General features: G+C 40.0%; 1 protein-coding gene across 1 annotated transcript; it reads left to right on the top strand.

Annotated features, from left to right (window-relative positions):
- Positions 1-571: 571 nt before the first annotated feature.
- Positions 572-2,992, top strand: upd1 (unpaired 1). The gene is made up of 3 exons (XM_041775106.2): positions 572-1,736; positions 1,819-1,968; positions 2,076-2,992. The coding sequence occupies exons 1-3, from the start codon at positions 1,260-1,262 to the stop codon at positions 2,838-2,840; spliced, it is 1,392 nt and encodes a 463-aa protein (XP_041631040.1). The 5' UTR covers positions 572-1,259; the 3' UTR covers positions 2,841-2,992.
- The last annotated feature ends 15,133 nt before the right edge of the window (positions 2,993-18,125 follow it).

Raw genomic sequence — 18,125 nt, 5'->3', positions numbered from 1 at the left:
TGCTGCTGCCACAGTCCGAGCCACGGCCACAGCCTCTCAACAAAGAAAGCTGGTCAAATCCAGCGCAACTTTGGCTCAGTTCGTTTTCACACTCGGACGCGAGCAGAAGTGTCCGCGAACAGCCATCAACAAAGACCCAGATACCAAGATCCCCAGACTCAAGACTCATTATCAGCATACCCATTTTTTTTTTCGAGTGTTGTGTTGCAAATTGTGAACGCGATCGCCACTTGGATTATCCGCTACAAACCGATCTTCGATAAGCAGCGGAGAGAAGAAAGCCCAGGGATCCTGCGAGGATCCTTCCCGACTCTACTTTTCAACTATAATGCGGTGTGTGTATTATTTTTAATTTAATTAAAATCAAAAGTAAAGTAGAATAACCACATTCAGCCAACGATCAAGGATAATAGATTTGTGTGTGTGTGTGTGTGTGTGTGCGACTCGATCGAATGAGATTAGCTTCAACCGGAATAAATACAAATTTTTTGAGTTTCAAAAATTCCAAATTTTTGTTAACCAAAATTCTCCCAAACTTTTCGCTTTGAACTTTGCCGTGGCAATTCCATGTGCCGGCGAATCGGCCTTTTTGCCCATTTGCCAGTTCTACGCTTTTCTTCAAGCCAATTTTCCGCCTACGAGGAGCCTCAGATAGTCTTCCGTAGAGCCTTCTCGCTCAGGCTACTTTCGAGTTAATTGTCTAAATTAAAAAGTTTTTCAATATTCCACCTATACTCCCCCTTTCCCTACTCCCAAAAAAAATAAAACAAAAAACAAAAACACACACACACACATTCACACACTAATCTAACGCCCTGGAAAAGCCAAAAAGAAGAAAAAAACCATTAAAAAGAAGCATTAACAACAAAAAAAAAACATTAAAAAACGTAAAAAGAAGCCAAACAAAACCAAAATACGCAGAGAAAATGTTAAAAAAAGCGAACAAAATTGTTCAGACTGTTGCACGGTTCCTCTTGTTGCACTCGCATTGAGCCAGGACTCCTAGAGAAGCCAGAAAAAGAGAGTAGTATCAAGGATAACATTGTGACCAGTCGTAGGAGTCGCAATTTTCAAAGAGTTTGGAATCAGTGATCGTTGCATCTGAATCTGAGTTGAATTTACATTTGCATTCCCCAAGCCAACCAACCAAAAAAAAAAAAAAAACCAAAAAAATACTCATTGTCTGTCTCCCACTCTTTTCTTTTTTTACCCTCCTCTTGCCCCTGTCCTTAAACTCCTTAAACCTTCCTACCTTCCTGATGGATATGGATCTATGGACTCCAGTTGGTTGGCGGCAAAGCGCTGCGACCACAGCTAAAGGCAGCATCACGGCCGGCAACGGAAACGGAAACGCCGGCGGTAACGGAAGCAAGCAACATGCCGCAATGGCCCATTACCGGCTGCTCCTGCTCCTGCTCGCCATCATGCTTGCCGCCGAATTGCCCCAACCGGCGGCCACGCGCTCCACCAGCAGCGGCGGACTCACCGTAATCGATGCCGCCCGGCTCCAGGTGCGCACCACCACCTCGAGCACCACCATCACCAGCAATAGCTCCGCCGCCTCCTCCTCCTCCTCAGCCTCGGGCCTGAGGAAGCGCCATCGGAAGCGGAACAGCAACTGGATAGACTATCGAAACTTTGACGAGAACACCACCGCCCTGGAGTGGGCCAATCCCTGCGGTGGCAACTATCATCCCTCGGCGGGGGATCGCCTTAGCCGACAGCGTCCCAGGCAGGTGAGTTTGTCACGAAGATTTTGGTTATCTCCAGCAGGACTAACCCATGATCTCTTCTTTTTATCTTCTTGTAATTCCTTAGAGCTTCAATCAGCTGAAGCGTCATGCCTTTAGGGAGTACCGCAGTTTGAACAGCAGCCAGGACTCGGCCATTGATATACGCAACATGACCATGTGGTCCCTGCACACGCACAACTACAAGTTCCTGCCCAAGCTCAAGCCCAATTCCACGGTAAGTCATAGTTTTCCTAGCAACCTGACTTTATTCTAGCCAAGAAATATCCTGGATTCCTAGCTAACTTTGCCACTCCTTCTGCCATTTCATCCTTTTCCTTATAGATTGCCCTGAAGCGCTGGTACCGCAACATGCAAACGTACGTCGCTAGCTTTGCCTATTTGAGGCGTCAACAGATACGCTGGGATCAGCGCTCCATCACCCGCGAGTCGAGCACCGCCCGCGAGCTGCGCGAGCTGCTGCTGAGCTCCCGGCGCATCCTTTGTGAGCTGGAGACGGCCGTCAACCAGACGCAGAGTCCGCGCCACACGCAGAAGCAGCGGCGCAGCGGTGCGACGGCGGTGCCTTCATTATCGGGCTCTGCGCCTCTGCCGCAGATCTCGCGTCTGGAGATGAATAAGCGTTTGAAGCTGCGTTCCAAGGGTGGCAGTGGTGGAACAAGTGGTGCCAGCGCCGACTCTATTGACATGCGTTTTGTGAAGCACCATTACTATGACTTCCTGCGAACCATGTGGCAGCTGTTGCGTCGCGATGGCCAGCGGCGTCCCAGGAAGCAAAGGAACCACCCACGCAAAAAGCATCATCATCAGTTCCATCATAACCACCAGTCGGGGAAGCAGCAGCAGCAGCACCACTCGCGGAAGCAGCAGCACCAGAAGAAGCAGCAGCAGCTGGAGCAGCGCTGGCAGAGCTCCGCCAACTTGGCGAACCGCAAGGAGTTCAATGAGGTGTCCAAGCCGAGTCTTGGCTCTGGCTCTAGTTCTGGTCAAGAAACTATAGCAGGAGCTGCTTTAGCCGGTGCTGGAGCCGGCGGCAGATCAGCTACCGGATTGCGCGGCAAGCGCCAGTCGAGCGTGCAGCGCACGTGAGGTTGCAGCTTCACCATCCTCAGGATAAACACACACACACAAGACACACCCTAAAATACACCCACAAAACGCATCTACTTAGACCTGTCCCGCCATTAATTTAACCGTTAATCGACCGATCGTAGATTAAGTAAATTATTTGATTGCCAGCACAGACTCGTACGTATTTATTGGAGAAGACCCCCTCAGCCGTTGCCGTTCTAGTCACATAAGAGCAACCGCCGCCCCCGGAAGTATTATCATCCCCCGCCTTGCCCCCTAAGGAATATTATGTGACCCTCCTCCTCCGTGATCCTGATCCTGATCTAGATCCACCACCCCGCTAGTAGGCTAAGCTAACCCATTGTATCTAGGCTAAGTTCGATCTAAGCTCTCTAACATTTTTTTTTGCTAGGCTAGCTTGTGTTTTTGACATCTGTGATATAGTGCTTGACTAGTTCGTATTTAACCTAATTGTATATAGCCTAAGATCGCCGCTAGAAATCGATTTTCGTATTTATAGAACCGAACGAATTATACTTAAAGCAGCTGCGAAATAAAGCCAACAATAAACTGTAATCGAAAACTGAAAGCTAAAGTGGATTGATTTGCGTTTTGGGGAGGGAAATAAAGAAATTTGCATGGAACTTAAACAACTAATTCATTAAATAAAATTAAATTTTTCTTAAAATATTGAGTCTAGCACGTGGTTTATATTAAGAAAATCTCTTTTATATAATATTTTATGACAGGGATTTTAACATGTTCGCGTGTAACAGAATTTTGACTTGGGAATTTTAAGTGCATGACAAAAAGTTCCTACTTGGGAATTTTAAGCGCACTTTAATGCCAGTTTTTATGTTCTGCAGATTTTAACCGGTGTAAAATAATATCCATAGCTGGAGGGCTGTGCGATAACTTTATTTCTAACTGAATATCTATCGATCTATATATATCTCTATCTATTTATCTATCTATCTATCTTTCTATATATCTATCCGTCACCCACCTTTCTATCTTAAGTCTAAAGATATCCTAGAATAAAGTCTCCTTTTTCTCTGGATATCCCAGCAATGATTCTCTTGACTCCCATGGTCTCTCCAGGGTCTTACGATCTCCTGCGACTGCTTCAGGCTACATATTAGCACAACTCCCCTTTAGATAACCCTGGTGAAAACCCCCCAGATACCAAATCCCCCCCTGAGCACATCTACCTGTAAACCCAATGAATGGACTCCGATCAATGAAACCTGGCTCTCAATGAAAGTTTCTTTGGCCAAGTGCAGCCACTCTAGTGCCATAAAGCTGAGCCTGAAGCCGTCAGCGGCAAGAGCCCGGCTCGGGGATCAGCCGCCAGATGAGCTGCCGCTTATCCCCGGGGTTAACGAAAACAAGGCCTGCACTTGTCTCGCCTAAGAGTCTGAATTGGAATTTAAATATGAGTATGAATACTCGCATTCGCCAGTCCAAGTCCTAGTACCAAAATCCCCGCTTTGTTTTAAGCGGATTTAGGCAAATTTACTTTTTAATGCCTTGGCTTATTGCCAAGCTCCGTTTAGGGCGCTTAGTGGCCAACTTAGGGCCCAGTCCAGTCGGATTATTAGCGCTCAGCGAACGGAAGCAGACGGGACAGCAGACAACACACAGTGGTCCAAGGACATGCTGTTGACATGCAAATGGATTAGCACGAGACGAGCTGTGTATGGTAGCGAAACTATATATACATATATAATGCCGTCTAAGCCGTTTATTGATTGCAATCGATCGAAGGAAGTCCATGTTGTAAGCCGGACCAGACCAAACCAAACCAGACCCGGCCGGGTACCAGTACCAGTGTCAAGTGTCCCCTTTTTAGGCCTGCTCGCCATGAGCCCTTTTGGGTAAGTAGGTGTTGTTATGTTTTTAGCTGTCATAAATATTGTAAAACTCGGTAAATATTTAAACATCGTGCACAATAAAGGCAAATGCCAAGAGGCTCGACAACCCCTAGTGGTCCTTTACTGACCTGGCCATAACAGTGGTTGCCATAGCGGTCGGTCAAAACGACTGACTGACTACCTGGCTCTTGGCTCTGAAATTTGAATATGCATGTATATATGTATGTCTGCGTGGGTCTCTCAGCTTGGAGATTAACAACATTTAATAACCCATCATTTCTACGGACGAAATTTGCAAAAGATAACTGCATTTGTGCAGCCCTTTGTTGGCTGTGCCACTTTTTGCCATTGTCCTGCCATTTGCGCTCCTTTTTGTTGGTCTCACAAATTCCCAATCTCTCGTTTTGTATTTTTTATTGTCCTGCAACACCTTCCAGGAAACCAAGTCCCTGTCCCCGTTCTTGCAAGACAGACGGACGAAGGAATATCTATATATACATATGTATGTTTCCCATTCTCGCCTGGGTTTTCCGCTTTTCCGAGCGATTGAGCTGCAGACAAGTGACAACTCAATTATGTGGCAAGCGAAGAAGGAAGGAGAGTGGCTTCAATTATAATTATGAGTGCAATGATGGATCAAAGCGGCGATTGATCAGCCCTAATTGGGTGGAGGTGATTGATGGGTGGCCAAAGGAGAGACAAAGGATTTGCCATAAAAGGATTCTAGTTAAAGATACACTTATTATTTATTAATTTCCAGTACCTCATCTTAATTGCTTCTGCCTCTGTCATCACTAACCCATATAGTTTACTGTATATGTATATTCTACCCGGGATTCCCCCAACCCCACCATCAAAGCGAGTCAATTAGCCTTTGCCGCGTTTGCAATTGAAATTCGATTTGTTTACAAAGCGATTCAATTAATTTGTTAAATTGGGCGTGTGATTTGCATTTCCAAGCGCCTTCAATATTTACGCTCTCTGCCTTGTTTATTATTTTTATCGGCGCTGAGGCCGAACGCTTTGTTATTGTTATTATTATGATTTTTACAGTTGTTATTATTTACGTTTGCCAAGCCGCCCGGCAGTCAGCTTCAGGCTTTGAGCTCGTGCTGCGATCGAGCCACTCGATTGCGCCGCGAATATTTTCATCACCGGATTTTATGGTTTTTTTTTAATTTCGGTTTTCGATTTTCGTTGTTTATCAGCTTTACGAGCTGGCTGAGAGGGAAAAGAGAGGCTAGCTTCTGCTTCTGGGAAAGAAGTCGAGGTCGATTAAGACATGTCAACAGTGGCATCAGCAGAAAAATTACTTTGGGTGAAACTCTAGGAAAGTAGCAGGAATAAGCCTTAAAGTATCAGTAGAAATTGGGGGGGAAAATAAAATAAATATAATTTAATATGATAATATATATAAAAATATAAATCACATATCTTCCATCGCATATTCTTAAATAAATAAATTAAACTATTATTTGTTTTATTATTAGTTAGCAAGTTAGATTTTAGCTTGGTCGTTGGGAAGGCTTTGAATCCATAAAATCTAAATCTAAATCACAAAGAAAATATTGTTAAATTAATAACACAGGAACACAAAATTAAACTTTGTGAAATTTCCACGAATCATTTCAAGTTTTCCATGATATTTGGGTGCTCCTGAGTAAAAGTCCCATACAAAATTATTTTGCATCACGTACCGGTTCCGCGGTATACCTAAGAATACATAAAACCGATGTTTGCCGACATTTTGAATTACGTGGCCTATATAATTGGACTTACCTTTATTATTTTCGGTAGGACCTACTCTCAATACATCACGGCACTACTAAAAAATAGTCCCAATCGTGGAACATTGCCCATGTCTTTGGAATTCGACGCCAAAGTTGAAACTCGCAAAATTTCCAACATTTCAGTGATGAAAAAACCATTCTGAGAATTAAATCTTATATGGAACTAATTTTAAATATTCATTGAATCTATTGTTCATTATATTCTTTAATTTCGGTTTAAAGCGTTTTCATGAGGACATTTTATTGGATTTATTAAACGAATAAAACCGCTTTTTTGGTTTTATTATCTACTCCTATTTGCTGTCAAATTTTAAATAAGTCAAGGCCCTATAGAATGCGAGTAAATATGTATCTTTTTATATATAATATAAATTTATAAATTATCGCTGGCTACTAAGCTGTCTTAAAAATATTATAACTTCGTTGTTTTTCAACGTATTTTCATCTACTTTGAGACATGAGCTTTTAGTATTATTTCAGAATATTATGAAAATCGGACAACTATATCATATAGCTGCCATAGAAGCGATCCGTAGATGTAGAGAAAATGTAAAGCTGGGAATGTATAACTGTAACTGTCAAACTTTAAACATAATAAGTATAGGTAAAATGTTATGAAACTCTGTTTAGTGTCTGTTTTCGGCAATATAATTTATAATATAAATATGAAAACCAATCTGCAAGGGTATCCAAACTTCGGCGTGCCGAAGTTAGCTTCCTTTCTTGTTATTATTATTATAAGCCAAATGAATTCTTAAAAATGATATATCCATAGATATATACATATATACAATTTTATGAATTAATGTTCACAATATTTTTGATAAAATATTAAACACGATATATGATATATATACATTTTCCTCTTTATATACATTTATACTTTCATTTATTGTAGTTTTTAATTTTTTTTTTTTAGCTCTTTTATATGATTAATTATACTTTTTTTATTATTTTATTTATTTATTAAATCTTTTATATGATCAATTATATATATTTGCTATTATTTTATATTTATATATTTTTATTATAAATAAATTAATTGGTAATCCTATTTCAGGATACCCTGTAGTTGGTAATACCTAAATCATTGCCTATTTTTGAAGGTCATATAAAAAATATTATGAAAACCCCTCTTAGATTTTTTTTTATATTTTGTTTTCAATACTAAATTCGTGTTTCCCATTTATTTTCCCTTGTTGTCACCCAAAATAAATCAGAAATAAATAGCTAAAAAATGACTTGTTCCTTAGTTTTCGTTGGAAGTGTGTGGGCTTCTTCGTTCCATGTTCTACTATGTGCCTACCGAGGTGAGTAAATAATATTCCTCTACCGACTGCGTTGGGGTCTTAATTATATAATTTGTGCGCTTGTCTGGTTGGACATATCTTGTTTTTATTAGCATACATTTTAATGGCCATTTATGTAATCTCATAGAGTGCGGCGGCATAAATCTCGCCCGGCTTTGCCGGCTTGCCGGCTTCTCTGGGTTCTCAGACAGTTAAGACTGGACCCAGTCCCAGTCTGAGTTCCAGTCTCAGTCTCAGTTCGAGTCTCAGTCCGAGTTCCAGTCCCAGGCTGTGGCCTAACAAATTTTGCGTATGACTTAATAAACATGTCGTTGAACTGTCGCCGGCAGCGCAGTTTGCTTTATGCTGGTTTATGGTCTGCGCAGGCGCAAACTCCCTCGGAAAAGCCCCCCTCCAGTTATTTTTATTTCATTTTTTTTGTTTCAACTTGAGCACCTCGACAAACGCTTTTTAATTGTTTTAATTTTTTCACTTTGCTGCCTCGGCGTGTGTGCGTGTGCACATTGAACTTGAGCCGCCGGCAAAGAAATAAAAGCAGCGTCGAGAAGCAGCACAAAATTTTAATTACCATGAGTAATATTTTATTACACTTTGACACTGAAAGAAAAGTTCACAAGAACCCAAAGAGAACAGAACTGGAACTTGGCCAACAAGTCGACCTTGGTAATACCCTAAAATCAGTCGAAATCTAACTGAGCTCACTATTAGATAATACCCTTCCCCTGTTGTTAGATATACCCTATCTCTTTGCAAAAATATAAAACCTAATAAAATGTGCAACAATATTCGTAAATCCCCTCAAAACAAAAAGGGGCACGCAGCGCTTTTTGGCAACTAACTTAAGTAGCGGTAGCAAAAGGCTACTAACATGTTTATGCTACTTTTATGAGGTGGCAATAAAATCGAACCAAGTACGAAAATAAAAATAAAACTCAACGCAGGTCTGGTCCCTGGGACCCGAGACCCTGTTACTCCTGCGGCTCTCACACACAATGACTTCATCGATTTATAGCGGTCACGAGTGCGGGACTCTGGCTTGGGTTTAGGTTTTGCGTTTGGGTTTCTCTGGTTTCTTTGCTCTGGCTTCTCGGTTTTTGGTTTTTGGTTTTTGGCTTTTAGAGTTTTCCGTTTGAGAGTTTTTCAATTTTTCAATTTTTCAATTTTTCAATTTTTTCAGCATTTCAGTTTTGGTTATTTGCCACTGCTGAACATGCTCTTGGTCATGGGCGACTGGCTTTGCTACCTTTTTATGATGATATTGTTTTGCATTTCGCACACACAGGACTCCGGCGTTGGTGCGTGCATGGATTAAGTCTAGGATGAAGCCACCGCCAGGCAGCCGGGTTCCTGGAAGCCACGGAATAACTCGCGACGCTCTCGCTTCAATCCTGCCATGCGTTTTATGGTTTGTCGTCATAATCACCGGCACAGCATCTCGCGGTGCTCCGTGTACCCTGTTGGCCGTTGGCCCTTTTACCCTGCCCTTCCCTTGTCCACGGTCCGCTTGTCCGCTGTCTGCGGTCCGCTTGTCCGCTGCGCTAGTGACACACTCACATTCACACGCAAACGCACTGCATCCTCCTCCTCGTCGTCGTCGTCGGCGGTGACTGTCACTTGATTTATGCAACCTGGCGAACGTGACTCGCCGGAGGAGCTGCCTCCGTCGCCTCCGTTGCAGCCTTTTTTCACCTGGCCTCCATCAGCCTCTCTACCTTAGCTACAGCTGGGACTCTGCTCCTGGCCAAGACTTTAGCTGGCTTGTTTGTTTTTGTTAGACATAACGGTTAAGCGGGGCATAAGCGTTTTTTATATCGCATTAATTTGCAGCCGAAATCGAGGTGCCAAAGCCCTGTGACAAATAACCAAGGGAAGGGGGTTTTAAGCCAAGTGGATTTGTAATCGAAAGAACAACAAGAATAGGTATTTAAATACGTAATAATACGTGTATTGTAGTATTTGTAGTGTATTATTAAAATATATATGATATTAATAATTATTATTATTAATTAATATTAATTATTATTAATTATTCTTAATCATTATTAATTAATATTAATTATTATTAATTATTCTTAATTATTATTAATTATTATTAATTATGATTAATTATGATTAATTAGGATTAATTAGGAATAATTAGGATTAATTATTATTAATTACTATTAATTATTATTAATTATTATTAATTATTATTAATTATGATTAATTATTATTAATTACTATTAATTATTATTAATTATTATTAATTATTATTAATTATTATTAATTATTATTAATTATTATCAATTATTATTAATTATTATTAATTATTATTAGAAGCCAATAGAATTTTGTAATTGTTTCAATTATAATGCAACCAAGAGTTGTCCATATAAAATGCTATCAAATCGACTCTCCGTTTATTGTTCTCTTCATTTGTTGACCGCCAATTGGATGGCCCTGTCTTCGGTCTTCGGGCTTCTCAGGTGAGGCATTTGGGCTATTCCGACCCCTCGTCTCCCCTGGCGGCTGATTGAATGCCACACAGACACACACGAGCAGCTAGACAGCGACACCCCGCGTCACAAAGGCAACAGAGGGAGACATTAATCACAAATCAAACGGCTACAAATAGAGCAGAGCCGAGACTCGGATACGGTTTCGGATTCTGATTCTGATTCTGATTTCGAGTCAGAATCAGATCCAGATAGGGACTGCTCCTCGAGAGGCTCCTCTCTGCTACGCTCAAACAAGGCGCAACACTTGACAATGACACAAAGCGTCAACTTTGGCGGCAACAACGCGCTGCACTTGCTGCGCCCATGGAGGAGTAGGAGGAGGAGGGGTCTCTATAGGGGAATACAGGGGGCATAGGATGGGTATGGGAATGGTAAGATCTGAGCCCTGAACCTGGGCGCAACTCTGGTCCAGATCAAAGCAAGAGTGCCTCAATAATGATAATCATCGCGATCATGATGATGAGCGACTGTCGTCTTAACAGATCTTCTGCTGCACAAATTCTGACAAGTAAAATAATAAATTTTTCTATATCATCTCGCAGGCTCCCAGTCGGAGTCGGAGTCGCAGTCGCAGTCTCTCTCATAATGTGGGACACATTTAATACAATTTTCTGATTTCCAGAGTCTTTGTTTTGTACCCTTTTTGAAGGACCCTCAATCAACCCAATCTCCATCTCCCCGGGCTAACCAAAACTGAAACTGGATGGTGAAGGTTATGAATATGAAGCCGAGAATAGGGCGGGGTAACTGTCGGCACTTGGTGAAAATATTTTTTGTTGTACGTCTCGTTAAACCTGGTCTTGGCTGGGCGGAGAGAGTGAGAGATTTTTTAACCTCAAGATCGGCTTAGATGGGCCCTCGGAGCCGGAGGGGGAGATTAGCCGATGGAACTGTTCGGCTGCACTGGAGGGAAAATTTGTTGTATCTAAATAAAAGTCTTGTATTTTGATTTATATTTATAGTATATATATTTTGATTTTGTTTTTATCATATTATATATTTTATAAATATTTAAGTTATATTTTTATATAATTAAAATAAGATTTTTCTTCGTTTTTCCATTTTTTAACTGAAATTAATATTACCAGGCTACATTCATCGATATATTAAGAGATAGATAGACCTTTTCAGGTTTTGATTTAAGTGTATTAAAATATAGAAAAATCTAAAGTAAAACTCAACTAAACTAAAATATAGAAAAAAATAAACCCTGAGTTCTCAAAAACGATAAAGATTTAAAAAGTATATAATAAATATAAATATAAATTTAAAAATAAAAATAAAAATAAAATAACATTTAAAAAGTATATAAAAACCAAATTAAAAACTAGATTTACAAAATATTTCTTAGTTTTCCTCAATTATAATATTGTTTAATTATGCATTTTCCTAGTTCACTAGGTCCTTGACAAAAGGCTTGTTTAGGCTTTCTTAAATTTTTTCTCAGTCTATCTTTATGTTTTAGTTGTCTTTTGGTTTTAAACTAATATATTACTAATACGCCACCGCCTAAACAGTTTCCCCTCTTAAGCCTTGCCTTATCCGCATATCCATGATCCTTGCCTCTTTCCTAAATTCTTCACTTTTTGCGCCTTTTTTTGGGACACTGTCAAAATAAAAATCAAGAAGATCTTGAACCGCACGCGTTCAAAAGGCTTGTGGAATTGCTATTGTTGAGAGAGAGAGGGAGAAGAAGTTACATAAAGAGAGTAAAAGAGAGAGAGAGAAGAAAAGAGAGGTATAGGTGAGGCCAGAGCGGAACTGATCAAAGTCATTCAAACATGAATGAAGTTCATTAAAAACTGATCAAATCTGTTTGGGCGAGAACAATTCAAACAAGACAAGGCAAGAGAAATGCTGATACAACAGGCTCGACAGGGAGAGGGAGGGGGTAAGCAGTACAAAACGTTGGGAAAACGAAGAAGGGAAAGAATCGAGGTGAGAGAGAAAGAGAGAAAGAGAGAGAGAGAAGAAAGAAAGGAAGACAGACGGATGCGAAGAAAAGAAAAAAGGAAGGCAGCAGCTGGCAGTGACAATTTCTTACTCTCTTTGCTGCTCTCTCTCTATGGCTATCTTTCTTTCTCCCTCTTTCACTTCTCTCTCCCTCCCCCCTTGATCACACGCCATGTGTGGCAATGTCCTGAATACTACTGCAATTCAATGGCTTGTCCTTTCTTGTCTTCCCACTCGCATCTCTCTGTACAAATGATGACATTTCCTGATATTTGTTTCGCTCCTCGAAAACAACAAAAGGAGCTCAGCAAATGACAACATCGGGCAAGGACATTGACAACAATTGATCGTGAAAGAATCGGACGGCATCAACAAAACACCTGATCGACAATGGGAGTCGAACACGAAGTTGCCTGCCCAAGCGGATGTGTTAACGGTGCAGGATGTCAGGCATAGGACAATTACAAATGTCCTGCGGAAGTTGGTGAGAGAAAGTAATGCCTTGGATTAGGTACAGAAATCAAGGATCAAGGGATCTTTTAAGAGAGGTGAAAATTATATTAATTACTTGATTTTTTTTTTTAATTTTTTGCAAAGAAATCACAATATAACCCTATATAGGTATATAGTTGTGTAAGGAAGAAAGTCCTTGCCTTGTAAGGTATATAAGGTTAATACAGACTGGAAGATTATTATAGAAAATAATAAGGTTATAAAGGTTACAATGAACCCTAATGAATCAGAACCAATATAGCACTTATAAAGCTAACAGAAAGGATAAATCACAAGGATAATTAAATGCAGGACTCTCTTACAAGTGAAATAAATAAGGTCCTAATAGATACATAAAGTCTACAAATTCCCAAGACCAGGTGGGGGGGGAGGTCTGTCCTAAAAGAAAAGAGAAAAACAACCAAAGGACTAACTGGACTAAAAAGGACTTAAAGAACGTTTCAATTTGCAACGCTCGCGCTGAGCCAACACAACCATTGACCACCGACGGTTGACCAAGCTGGCAAAACACGGTGAGCCCAGGCGTGGTGAGGAGGCATCGCGCAGGTGAGCCCATCTCAGTGGGAGCTAATTGAGGCAGGGGACAAGGGACAAAACCGGCAAACCGGTGGCTGGGTGGTCCACCTACACAACTGCGACCAGGTGAAGTAGTCCTTAGACATTTTGTCGTTGAATTGCCAATTGCAGAAGGAGAGGCACCAAGGCAGAGGTAGCCACAGGCAAGATCTCTCTCTGCGATGAGACTTAGGGGCGGCGGCAGGGGCGTGCCCGGCTCACAGCTGGCCGCCCTGCCTCAGCGTTTGTGTAAATATTTCCCCGTCTTATTTGTGCCACACAGCACACACAAAAGCCGGACAGCGGACAAGCGGACAAATGGACACCTGGACGGACACTTGTCCGCCTCCGACGGCGGCGACGGCGGCGGCCTGGGCCCAGATATTGTTTTAACACATTAGCAGCGCAATGCAACAAATAATTTCCATAAAATGCTGCGTCGGGCCCTGGGCCTGGGCCTGGGCCTCTCTGTGGGCTAAATGGAGCGACAACAGCAATAGACTCTCAGCGAGACAAAACAACACACAACAAAAGCAAATTCAATGCACGAAAGAGATATGTCACAGGAAGAAAATATTAGTCTTTGTCATTAGGCAAGACAAAAAAAAGAGAAGTAAAAAAGAAACAAAATGAACCGAAAGATCGGGGGGAAAATCAAGAAGACACAAAGAAAAAGGGGGCCAAGAGGGGCCTGAACCTGGCTATATGAATGGAGGGTTTCAGCTTTTGGGTTTTGACTTGGTGCGATTATGATCGTTGTCGCTGCGATGATGATGTTTGCCCACCAACAACGCCCCCCGTGACTGGTCTGGCAGTCACATTTACACTCACACTCACATTCACACTCACATTCACATTCACATTCATATGATTTAAGCCGCGGCCAACAAGAAATGTTTCCCATCATAAAAAAGGCCAAGACTCATCACTGTGGACCTCTGCCAAGTCCAAGTCCGAGTCTTGAGCCAAGAGTCCCAGTCCCAGTCACAGTCTCAGTCTCAAGTCCAGTCTCAGTCTCAGTCTCTTAGCCCTCGAGGAAAACCTAAACCTAATAAGCCACAAATACTCTTTAGGCCAAAAGCAAACGAAATTAAAAACGGTTCAAATGCTTGGCTTAAGCCAACAAGTCAAAGCTTAAGCTCGGAAATGCCCAAGTGCCCGGGCCGAGGGAGTTTTTCTCGTTCCCCAATCGCTTTGTTCACCGTAGGGAAATCGCTGGGCAATTGCGAGTGCATCTAAAATTAACCATTTACCACACAAACACACTATAAAAATTGGGGAACTTTGGCGGTTTTGGGGACTTTCCGCCTCTCTGAAATGAACCCTGAAAACGGGGCAATTATATATATTTTTTATGGTTATTTGTATTATATAATTATACATTTTATAACAAAATATTTCACAGTCTGGGCCGAAAAAAGCATTGTGACCTAAGTGGGCGAACCCCGAGCTTAGTCAACACTCATTGAGGGGTGTTTTAGGTTTTAGGCAACAATTTAAGACTCAAGTTGATTTTTTACAGCTTAATTATGTGGTGTATTTCCAAATACCATGACAGGTTTTTGTGACTAATTGAATTTAACTTGATTTAAAAATGCAATCAAATGATTTTATGAAAAGGAAATTTATTTTAAGGAAATTTAAGAAAGTGTAAATAGATTATATTTAATAGATAGTTAAATACTCTTTGAAAATTTGCTTAAATAATTGTATAGTATTTATTAGTTTAAAAATTGAACTAAAAAGATAATTATGAATTATTTTTTATAGGATGTAATATTTTAAACTAGAGCATAAGAAGTTTAAAGGAATTTTAAAGGAACACTTTCTTTATTAAATGATAGAAAGATACTTAAATACATATATAGATAGATATATAAGAAACAGCTAGAAAAATTGCTTAACAAGTTTTGATAATATTTATTAGTTAAAAAAATGTACTGAAAATATTATTTATATTTAATTTATAGTATCAAATATTTTTAGCTAGAACAAAAGAAGTTTTAACGAGCATAAAACTCCTTGAAATTTTCTCTTAAAATATTTATAATATTAATTAGTTAAAAAATGAACCAACAAGCTGATTAATATTTGATTTATAGCATTTAATATTTTAAGGTAGAACATAAAAAGTTTAAAGGAGTTTTAAATGATTACTTTCTTAATCAAAGAAAACTTCTTGAAAATTTGCCTAATTTAAATATAATATTTGTTTATTAAAAAAACAAAATAAGAAAATATTTAATTTATGGTGTGTCATATTTGAGGAAATAACACAAGCAGTTCAAAAGAGGATTAAAGGATTATTACCTTAATTAATTGCTTTTAAAATTCAGAAAACTCTTAAAAAAAATATGCTTAAAAAATATCCGAATATTTATTAATTTTTTTAAAAAATGAACTGGAAAGCTTATATAACTAATATATTATATAATTAAATTATAGTGTGTAATATTTTAAGGTTTTTTGTATTATTTAAAGTATGTTAGTTTTAAGGATGATTAAAAAAACTTAGTTAAATTTCAATAACTGATATCAGAGCTCTTAGAAAACTTTTTGAAAATTAAAATGTAAAAAATGGTAATATTATGTAATATTATAAAATATAAATAAGAATATGTATTGACATTTAATTTATAGAAGAACTATTCCAACTCTTCCTGTAATGCTCCCTTTCCTTCGTCATTATATTCAGCAAACACTCGAGTGATTTGCGCACTTTCGAATCATAAATTGCAAAAGATAAATGAATCATCATCACATGTGGGCGGCGATGAGCATAGGCTCTATCTTTGGATTTCCCAAGATATGTACGTACTACTAGATGGTATGACTCTAGACCAAGTCAAACAAATCCCATTTGGCGCAATGCAAATCTCACGGGATTGTCTTCTACGAGGGCTTGTGCCACATTAATATTTAATTTGTGCTTAGAGGGGCTTCCAGGCGAGACATACTCAAGCGCTTATACTTGTATATATAATACTTGTACGTACGCCACTACTGTGCTATCTGATTTCCGCTTAAATTTCTATTTAGATTAGATTAGGCTCAGGGGCAAAAGTTTCTCAGGCCGCCAAGTCGGCGGCGGCTTCGGCGGGTCAGAGTTAAGTTAAGGCTCCAGTTTCGGCGGAATGTCAACCGGGATTCCGGAATTCCCGGAAGCAACGTTGCGGCGCAAGCATTTCCCAATAAATTTGCCATCAGTAATATGTGGCAATTGTATAACTATTCCGTATATACTATATAATTATGTACATATAACTATAATGAAAAGGCTGTATTCTTTCTTAAAGTGTTTTCAATTTTAGACGGAAATTCCAAGCTAGGCCCAAGGTCAAACATATTTTTTACATTTCTTTTTTGCATTTTTCAAGTGCCAGCGAGGCGCCCTTATCTCACCTCTAGACGGCGACGAAGAGATACAGATACTGCATCATCACCAGCCTCCAATATCCCATGTGTCTCGGTGTGTCTCAAGCTCAAGTCGCACATTTAATTTTTTTCTAAGAAAAACGCCGGAGTTTCTCGCAATTTTATGATAAATTCAGTGAATTTTTTTCGTGAGCCAAAAAAAGTAAGACAACAAAGTGAGCGGGCAAGTAACGAACAAGGCGATACCCTGTACCTTGAGTGTATAGCTCTATTATAAAATGTGATAAACTGGGTTCTATGAACTAGTTTCAATTTTTGAAACATTTTTACAATAAAAAACATACTTTAACTTTGGGAAATTTAGGCAACTATAGACAGTTCTCTTTACGTCTTATTAAAAGAAAAACCTTCATTTTATATTCCTTAATTTTTTGGCATCTATAACTATGTATCCCTTAGATAATTTCTGAGATGTATCTCTGAGTGAAATATGTATCTCTATGAACTAATTTTAATTTTTAAAATATTCTTTTTTCCAATCCAAAACATACAGGAATTTCAGGAGAGAAGACTGGAATATGGACACTTTTTTGGATTTTTTTTGAAGAGGTAAACCTTTATTTTATATGCCTTCATTTTTTGGTATCTATAAGATACTATATTGATAGATCCTATCTATACCTTTGCAATTTTCCCTTTACTTTCATAAATCTTAAAAAAAGAGAAACACTACTCTTATAAGACAGCCTCCACTTGTTCCTAACCTCTCGACCGTTTACAGGGTATCACGCTTGGCCCGCAAATAAACTTGCCGATGGCAACAACAACAACAACTTGTTGCCGTTACGGGCTGGTTATTGACTCAGTGATATGCCACCAGCAGCAGAAGCAGCAGCAGCAGCAGCAACAGCTGAGACAGTGACGACACCAAATGCCCAAAGGAAAACCAAGTTGCAGTATTATTGCATATCACCAGTGTTTATTGCCGACCTTTTGAATGTTTCGCATAGTATACCGTCCCCCCTTGCCCTCGTATACTTATCAGTGACGTCAGGGGCCGGCGCTGAGCTGGCAAAGATCAGGAGTAGGGGAAGTAGGCAGCCGGAAGAGGAGCTGCCAGAGTCCATAAACATGGCCAGCGGAAAACGGGGCTATAAATAAACAAGAAATTGATGTTGGCGTAAGATGCTTAACATTTTCATTGACTCAAGACGGGGCTTGGGCCTGGACCTGGACCTGGAATGATGGAAAGCCCCGGGACTCATCCTCAGCCAGTCGCAGTACCCGGTGTCAGAGTCTGTCATCCCCGTTGATTTGTGTCGAGGAAGCAAGTGCTCGAGTCCGGCTTAAAGAGGGAGCTGCTGGGGCTGATCTTCACGATCATGATCATCCCATGCACTCGGAGAAAAGGGTTGAAAAAAATCAAAATGGATTT

The sequence above is a fragment of the Drosophila kikkawai genome, chromosome X (assembly GCF_030179895.1).
Source record: "Drosophila kikkawai strain 14028-0561.14 chromosome X, DkikHiC1v2, whole genome shotgun sequence".
In the NCBI taxonomy this organism is placed as follows: Eukaryota; Metazoa; Arthropoda; class Insecta; order Diptera; family Drosophilidae; genus Drosophila; species Drosophila kikkawai.
This window is presented reverse-complemented; position numbering and strand designations above follow the sequence as displayed.